General features: G+C 47.6%; 1 protein-coding gene across 3 annotated transcripts in view; it reads right to left on the minus strand.

Moving 5' to 3' along the window:
• The window catches only part of HNRNPU (heterogeneous nuclear ribonucleoprotein U), a 296,139-nt gene extending 289,209 nt beyond the window's left edge, over positions 1-6,930 (minus strand). For 2 of the 3 annotated variants that reach the window (XM_073338284.2, XM_073338285.2), the window contains exons 1-4: positions 6,020-6,930; positions 4,853-4,967; positions 4,648-4,721; positions 669-808 (exon numbers count right to left, since the gene is read on the minus strand). In XM_073338284.2, coding sequence (XP_073194385.1) covers positions 669-808; positions 4,648-4,721; positions 4,853-4,967; positions 6,020-6,731 — 1,041 coding nt within the window. In that variant the 5' untranslated portion in view covers positions 6,732-6,930. The remainder of the gene's footprint in view (positions 1-668; positions 809-4,647; positions 4,722-4,852; positions 4,968-6,019) is intronic. The other variant, XM_073338283.2, reaches the window with a different exon arrangement.
• Between the last annotated feature and the right edge of the window lie 1,679 nt (positions 6,931-8,609).

The following is an 8,609-nucleotide window of genomic DNA, read 5'->3' on the forward strand; positions in this document are numbered from 1 at the left end:
TAAGACATAAGCTGGAAGCAGTGAGCCAAGACAAGGACCAGCACCTGCTGGTAACTTCAGCACCCACCCCTTTCCCAGCAGGTGGGAGGTGCTGGCTTTGTACATGGTTGTGGACCATCTACAGCACTGCTGCTTCTTTCCCCTTCCCACTCTGATCAATGCTGGCTTCAGCTAGGAGACAGAGTCCCGACTATTAGTTGTCTGGTAAAGTTACCAACTCCTGTGGCAGGCATACATGACTGGGTATGGCCAGGAATGAGATTGCTGGGTTAAATTACAATTAAGTACAGTACCATTTTATTCCTTCAGACTGTAGGTGGCATGAAGTGCAATCCTCTTATCTTGGCTAGTTGGCGTTAGATCTAAGTTTTTCAAGCCTTGTTTATAGCTATATGCATGTAAATCGCTGCATTCTGTAGACTCTTCGTATAAAAGGAAGTCATTTTGTCAGTTAAGTTATTTTTCATGTTTTAAATAAAAAGTTCTCTCTACGGACCAGAGGAACAATTTAAAAATCCCTATGCTTTGGATTTATCCCATCTGATGTAGCTACAATTGAATGGAATTATATTTTTGTAAAATTCCAGCTATACCAAGATGAGCAATAATTAAAGTCTTTACACATGCTCAAGATTATTCCCCACTAAAACAGTAATAATAGGATTTACCTTCATTTCAAAGCAGACTTTGCCTGTAGAAACTCCATAGGAGGCTCTCCCTCCAGCCCAGAGAAAGGCAAAACTTTCCATGGTCAGAGAGGAAGCACTAAAACGGTCTCTTGAGATTTTAAAATGTAGGTCGCAGTTATCTGTCAATATAATAAAAATCATACTTTTTACTGCTTTTCATATGTCGTCTGAAATTTAAACAGATTAGTTTAAAACAAATGTTGGGCACTTAAATAGGTGATCTGACTTTCAAAAGTGCCAAGCTGTTGATTACAAGTGGTCTTAGCACTCATGAAAGTAAGCCAATTATTTGGATGCCCGGATATGGCTTTCAGTGTAACTTTCAGGTTTCAAAGTAACAGCCGTGTTAGTCTGTATTCGCAAAAAGAAAAAGGAGTACTTGTGGCACCTTAGAGACTAACCCATTTATTTGAGCATAAGCTTTCGTGAGCTACAGCTCACTTCATCGGATGCATACTGTGGAAACTGCAGAAGACATTATATACACAGAGACCATGAAACAATACCTCCTCCCACCCCACTCTCCTGCTGGTGACAGCTTATCTAAAGTGATCACTCATGCTAAAAAGTTTCGGCATACACCTTTAAGTTACAATTAACTTCAGAAAGTTCTCAGTATTGTTTTCAGTATTTAACTTATTCAGTAAGTTATTCCATATGAGGCATGACCGGAACACAGCTCTCCTGTTCCTGGATATGGACACTTCGATAAGCCAACTGGCTCGCTGAATATTGGTGGTTCTTTCCCAGCTCAAGGTTTCAGATAGCTGATCAACTAGAAAGTCCTGAGGAAGCCTGATGAGTGTTACGAATCAGTGTTACACATTTATTGATGTTTCCCAATTTCCTATAAAAACCTGTTGCTAGTGAGTCTACACGTCACCGTTTAATTTATTTCTATTTACCATATGGTGTAACAAAGTTAACTGTTTACAGGCAGACATCAAAAATAGCCTTAAACACGGATAGGTGCTAACAGTTTATACAACAATATTAAGATACAAACAGAGTACCAAAAGCTATATGTGGGGTGTGTGTGTGTGTGACTGGCTTGAAATTAAGATGGCTACTTGTTAGTAATGTAGACCATTAAAATAAAATACTCCAAATCAGATATTGGTAGCTTACACAGGGAGAGCATGGCAGGAGATGATCCTTCAAAATGAGAAAAAAGCGCCATGGGGGGGGGGGGGCAGGGAGGGAGAGAGACACAAACAAAACACCACCCTGGTGCACAGTTGGAACCTCAGTCCCAAAGAGGATGTCAAAACTGAAGCCAGTAACACCATGGAAGCCTCTTGAGGGCAAAAAAAAAGCAGATCTTAAGCCATAACAAACCAATGTAACACAGGGATGCGAGGTGTGGGATGCAGCCCTTGAAGTGCCCAAGAATGTACTAGAAACCACAGCCACGCTGAAATTTAGCGAATATATTATCCTGCCCATGTATAAGACTTGCCTTCCCCACTTCTAATTAGAACAGCACATAAGATTTAAAAGTTAACAGTAACCAGTCTATGCACACACAAAGGAACTGAACTATTTTACATGCTGCATCTTGTGATAATCTTAAAACTAAGAAGTCTCAACAGTACACATATACTTTAGGTCTAAGATTTAAGGTGCTTAGTATTATCAGAATTCTTGGTTTGTATGGAATGACCCTGTCTACTACTACAATGTTTGCAACTGAAATTTATTTTGTACTACTAATAATACTTTCATCCACGGTTCTCAGAACACTTCCGATACCCTCCACACATTATTGCATACAAACCAGAAAGTGAAACTGATTAGAGATAAGCTTGCATAGTTCTGCTTACCTGTTTTATAAAAACATTTACAATTTAAAAGAAAAGTTAACACCCCTTTGTATGGAAGTGTCAGGAATATATAATCTGGATCAATGTTGCCCAGAGGCTGACACAAGTAGAAATATAATGCAATCTAAAAACTGGTGGACTCTAGGAAATACAGGCCACCAATGCACATGTAGTGTTTCCTCACTTCACTGGTCATATTAAGTTGACATCTGTGTAAAATGACTGGACTTCAGTGGCATAACTACTTGTGTTCAAGAAAACTAAGCCACTACTAGTGGTACAAAAAAGCCACAGCTATTATTTAGGCACTCTGAAAGCTCTATCATTAAAAAACAGCTGCTTACGACTAGCAGTTTTCAATTAAGAATGAAATCCTGTCTATCAAGAAACACTACCAAACTGAATTAACTGCTAGCACTTTCCAAAAAAATAAATAAAATTATAAGTTTCATAAACTACACCTAACCCATATTGTCTGTTGAGGTGACCGTGAATCCATTTTCCCAGTTTTAAAAAGTTTCTCCACAAAGAGCAGAAACCTGATAAAATGATGTCAAAATACACAGAGCAAACAAGCTGAAATATGAAACACTTCTATACTTTCAGCTATAGTAATCATAGGCCTGGTCTACACGGGGGGGGGGGAGAGGAGATCGATATAAGATATGCAACTTCAGCTATGAGAATAGCGTAGCTGAAGTAGACGTATCTTAGATCGACTTAGAATCACTTACTTTGCATCCTCACGGCACGGGATCGATGGCCGCCGCTCCCCCGTCGACTCCGCTTCCACCTTTCGCCCTGGTGGAGTTCCGGAGTCGACAGAGCAATCGGGGATCGATTTATCGCGTCTAGTGTAGATGCGATAAATCGATCCCTGATAGAGCGATCACTACCCGCAGATCTGGCGGGTAGTGTAGACGTGGCCTTAGCATTACTTGTAAACTACTACTATGTATGCTACTTTTAGACAAGTGTGATCTAAACTGTTCTCCCTTTAATGAAAGTGAAGGATATAATTTGCAGCTGTCTAACAGACTGGATAAAGTTTCTTTTTAAATTGACACGGTAACTATCCATTGGCTCAAGGCACTGTAGAAAATATGGTACTGCTTTACACAGAGACCATTAAATGCTAGTGACATATCATATCTGGAAAAACTAACCCCCCCGCCCCTCCCCCCACACACTTTACCCTTAGGGGCAGCACCAAGGGCTCACAAGTTGGTAATTCTCTCCCCTTTACAAATTTACTACTCTGCATAAGTCAATCACATACATGGTTGGAACTGGACATACTAGTGCTCAACCAATTCTGAGTCTAATGTACAGCTGACATTACAAATGACTGATAGGTAAGACTTTACAGCTGTACAAGGTTTGTACACAAGTAGGTAAGAATTCTCCATGCATACCAACACATTTCTACTTTGCACTGATGACTGACAACCAATCAGAAATTAAGTAATGGTTTGTTCTAACTTAATATCTACGCAAAGACTGATCGTTGCAGAATAGGGCCTAAGCGAACTAAAAAGCAGGGTTACTTCATCACAATATGTACTCTCATCACTTTTTTTAATTAAGGTAAGCTGCCTCTTCCCTCCTAAGTTAGAATGGCTGTACAGTATAACAGAGCCTGTACGTACCATTTCATAATCAAGTTCTCAAAATAAACCAGCCCATTGAGTTTCTTTCCACTTCATTTATACCTTCTCCCAAATTTTGAATCTCATTTGTTAACACCTGTCAGTAATTGGTGAACATTTTGGAAAGGTCTTAGTTACAGATCTGACGTACCCCTTTGCAATATACATCCTGAAACCCCTCCCCCCATTCCCTAGTTCACCAGCAAAACCAGGGATGATATTTTTTTTAAAAAAAAAAAAAGTTTTAAAAAAGCACCATACAGAATAAAACCAAGTAAAGCCTTTCTGTCTCTCTTCATATATCATAAAAAGCAGAAAAATGGCACAAGCCAATTCTGAAGTCCTTCACAGGTCACTTTCACTGATGAGAGTCAACCTGCATGTTCCTACTACAGTTCGGCAAGCTAGTTTTAAAAAATAAGGAGGTGTGTGTGAAGAGGAGGGCAGGGAATTTGTCACTAGAGTCAAAAAAGCAGAAATACTTACAAGTATCAAGACAGACCATTGTGTCATCAAACTGTTCATCTTCCTCTTCAACGGGTGGTTGAGGAGATTTGGCCCTAAAAACCAACGTAATAAATTTCGGTATTTTCCTTAACAGTGGTTTTTACAAAGCGTAATTAATACCTAACTTTTAGTGCTTTTCATTGATAGACCTCTAATATTATTTAGTGGTTTGAAGTTTCTCTACCTGCTATACTTGTTTTCCTCAATGTATTCAAAATATCCCCGGCCATGGTCTTCACGTGGTCTCTTCACACCTCTCTTTTTATCACTAGCTTTTTGTTGTTCTGTTTTAGTATCTCCTACAGAAAGTAATTTAAATGAAAAATATGTTTAAGGTAGGTCCTGTTGAGAAATGCATTTTAATTTGTACAAGTTAGTATTTCCCTAAATGTTAGGTTTCAAATTAAAGTTTAAGAGCACACAACCTAGCTGCCAGAAAATAATACCAGCGTCCTGCATAGAGATCTCTTAACATTATTTTAAAAAAAAATTAAAAAAAAAAAAAGCAGAGTTGTCCTAGCTGCAGCACTAAGCTTCTGACAATGATGTGGTCCGAAAATTATTGAAAATTACTTCATGAATTGTCAGATCTGTAAAAAAAAAAAAAAAAAAAGTGGCAAAAATAATATGAGCTCATTTATACTGTCCCTGCACAGAGAAGACACCTGCTGGGTTCAGGGCCCAGGAAAGTTAAGCAGCTAAGAGACCAGTAACTCACTGCATTCAATAGATCATTTACAGCCTCCTTCCCCTCCCCCACCCCGTAGGGCACACTGGAGCTGCGCACAAGGGCACTACGGAACTGCAGCGCCTCCCTTTCCGCCTGGCCCGGCGCAGCTTGGCGGCGGGGGCCGCTCCGCATGGGGCCTGGCCGCAGGGAAGGGGATTCCGCCTCCATTGTACCCAGCGTTCCAAAAGCGCGATCCCGAAGAGCAGCCAGGCCGGAAGCAACGTCACGCCGCGAAGCGTTCGTTTGCACAATACAGCGCGCCCCAGCGGCCCCTCCGGAACCGCCCCTCCCCCACGGCGCGGCAACCCCTTCCCCCTCGACCCCCCGCCGCGCTCGCAGACTGGCGCAACGGTCCCGCGCAACCACCCCACCTGCCCGAGACCCCCGCCCCCAGCACGGGGCCCGGCGCAGCCGCCGCAGGGAGACATGCGGCGGGGATTTGGGGGGAGGGGGGGGCCGCGCGCGAATCCCGCCCCCCCCACCCCCCCATCGCCGGCGGGGAAGGGCCCGGATCTCGTGCTAAACTACGAATCCCTCACCCCGGAAACCGCCCCCCCCCGTCCCCCGCGCGCCCGGCCCCTCAGCCCCGGGGAGGCCGCTGCGGCCCGGCCACGCACTCACCCCCGACTGCCTGGGGCCCGGGGCGGCCGCCTCCGCCGCCGCCTTCCGCTTTCTTCTTGTCCTGCTGCTGCTGCGGCTGGTACTTGGCGGGGGCCGCCGGGCCGGCAGGAGCCGTTGCCGGGGGTCCCGAGGCGCCGCTTTTACCGGGCGCCTCCTTGGCGGGCACCCGCTGCTGGGGCTGCAGGAGCGGCGGCGGCTGCGGCTGCTGCTGCGGGGGCTGCTGCTCCCCGTGCCCGTTGGCGTCGCCGGCCGCGGCCTCCTCCTCGTCGGCGAGCTCGTCCTCCCCCTCCTGGAAGCCCTGGTCGTCTCCGTTCTCATCCTCCTCTTCCTCCTCCTCCGAGCCGGCCGCCTCCTCCTCCATCGGGCCGCCCCCGGCCCCCGCCCGCTCGCCGTTCTCCTCGCCCAGCTCCATGGCGTCGCCATCGGCCGCCTCCATCCCCTCCTCGTCGTCGTCCTCGGCGGTGGAGGCCGCGGCCTGGTCGGGGCCTCCCTCCTGGCCGATCTCGGCCGCCTCCCCCTCCATGCTGCCGTTGCCGGGCTCGGCGGCGCTGCTGGCGGGGCCTCCCCCGCCAGCCTCCTCTTGGTCTAGCGCGGCCTGGAGCCGCTCCATGAGATCGGCCTTGAGGCCCTTGTCGGAGAGACGCCGCTTTTTCAGCTCCTCCTTCAGCTCCGACACCTTCAGCTTCTTCACGTTGACGGGCGAGCAGCTCATGGCGGCGGCGCGGTGCCTGGCGGCGCTGGGCTCGGTCGGGCGGCGGCGCTGGGTCGAGGCCCCGGTGGGACGCGGGTGGGTGGGTGGCGCGGCTGGTTCGTGCGGCTGCGGCAGCTGCAGAGCGGACCCGCCTGGCGCCAAATCCTTTCACCGAGCTCGCGAGGGAGAGACGCGCCTCGCGGGGCCGAGCACGCAGCTCTGCCTGCCCCGCCCGCGCACGCAATATACCCCCTCCCTCCCCATTTACCGTAAGTGCCGCCGAGCGCCTCTCCAACCCCACTACCGTAAATACCCGCCCCAGCGCATTCAACCTTGCCAACCCCCAGCTTTTCCAGCGCCACAAAGGGGCAGGTATGAACCCTTCACGGGGCAGCAGGAACCCGACTAGTGCTCTTAGCAAAGAGCTACTGATGTTACTTGTGCCTGTACCACTGGCTGGGTATGACCTTGGGCAAGTCCCTTCCCTGCTCTGTGCCTTGGCCCCCATCTGAAATATACAAAGGTAGGGAAGTATCATCATCCTTAAAGCACCAAGCGCCCTGGCCCCGAAGTGCTATATAAATAGTAGCTATCAGCACTAATTGATAAGGATTATAGACAGGCACAGTGGAAGCGTGGCTGACTAGCTAGTAAACTGCAGCCTACAATCCTGCAGTGTCCATTTAAACCTGACCTGTTGCCTAGCGGGGAAGGGAGGCTGTAGTCTCCCCTTCCAGAAGGGTGAGTTGGAGTATTGTCTCCCTGCCCCAGGAAGCTGTGTTGTCCCTATCTACATCATCCATTAGAATAAAGAAGAAAATATAGAGTTAGTCTGTCGAACTGAAGGCTCCAATCTTGTGAGCTGATCCATGTCCATGAACCTCTGTGCCTGCAGGGATGTCATAGAATCGTAGATGATTAGGGTTGGAAGAGACTCAGCAGGTCATCTAGTCCAACCCCCTGCTCAACCCGCCAACTAAATCATCCGAGCCAGGGCTTTGTCAATCCGGGCCTTAAAAACCTTTAGAATGGTGATTCCACCACCTCCCTAGGTAATGCATTCCAGTGCTTCACTATTTTACTAGGAAGGTGATGTTTCAACCTAGACCTCCCACACTGCGACTTGAGACCATTGCTCCTTGTTCTGTCATTAGCCACCACTGAGAACAGCCGAGCTCCATCCTCTTTGGAATCTCCCTTCAGGTAGTTGAAGGCTGCTATCAAATTCCCCCTCACTCTTCTGCAGACTAAACAAGCCCAGTTCCCTCAGCCTCTCCTCATAAGTCATGTGCCCCAGCCCCCTAATAATTTTCATTGCCCTCTGCTGGACTCTCTCCAATTTGTCCACATTCTTTCTGTAGTGGGGGGGGGGGAAGCTGGACGCAATACTCCAGATGTGGCCTCACCACTGCCAAAGAGAAGGGAATAATCACTTCCCTCGATCCACTGGCAACACTCCTACTAATACAGTCCAATATGCCATTAGCCTTCTTGGCAACAAGGGCACACTGTTGACTCATATCCAGCTTCTCATCCACTGTAATTCCCAGGTCTTTTTCTACAGAACTGCCGCTTAGCCAGTCTGTCCCCAGCCTGTAGCAGTGTATAGGATTCTTCCATCCTAAGTGCAGGACTCTGCACTTGTCCTTGTTGAACCTCATCAGATTTCTTTTGGCCCAATCATCCAATTTGTCTAGGTCACTCTGGACTCTATCCCTACCCTCCGGCGTATCTACTTCTCCCCCCCAGCTGAGTGGGGGGAGAGGTTATTTAGTTAGATTCCCTAAAGGGTCTGCCTGCACATATTGGCTCACAGGATCAGAATCCAAGTGCGGACTCCACAGGCTACACCTATTCAGTATGCAGAGCTCACACAAGCATGCTAGGAGCCAAGCTCCT

The sequence above is a fragment of the Lepidochelys kempii genome, chromosome 3 (assembly GCF_965140285.1).
Source record: "Lepidochelys kempii isolate rLepKem1 chromosome 3, rLepKem1.hap1, whole genome shotgun sequence".
NCBI lineage: Eukaryota > Metazoa > Chordata > Testudines > Cheloniidae > Lepidochelys > Lepidochelys kempii.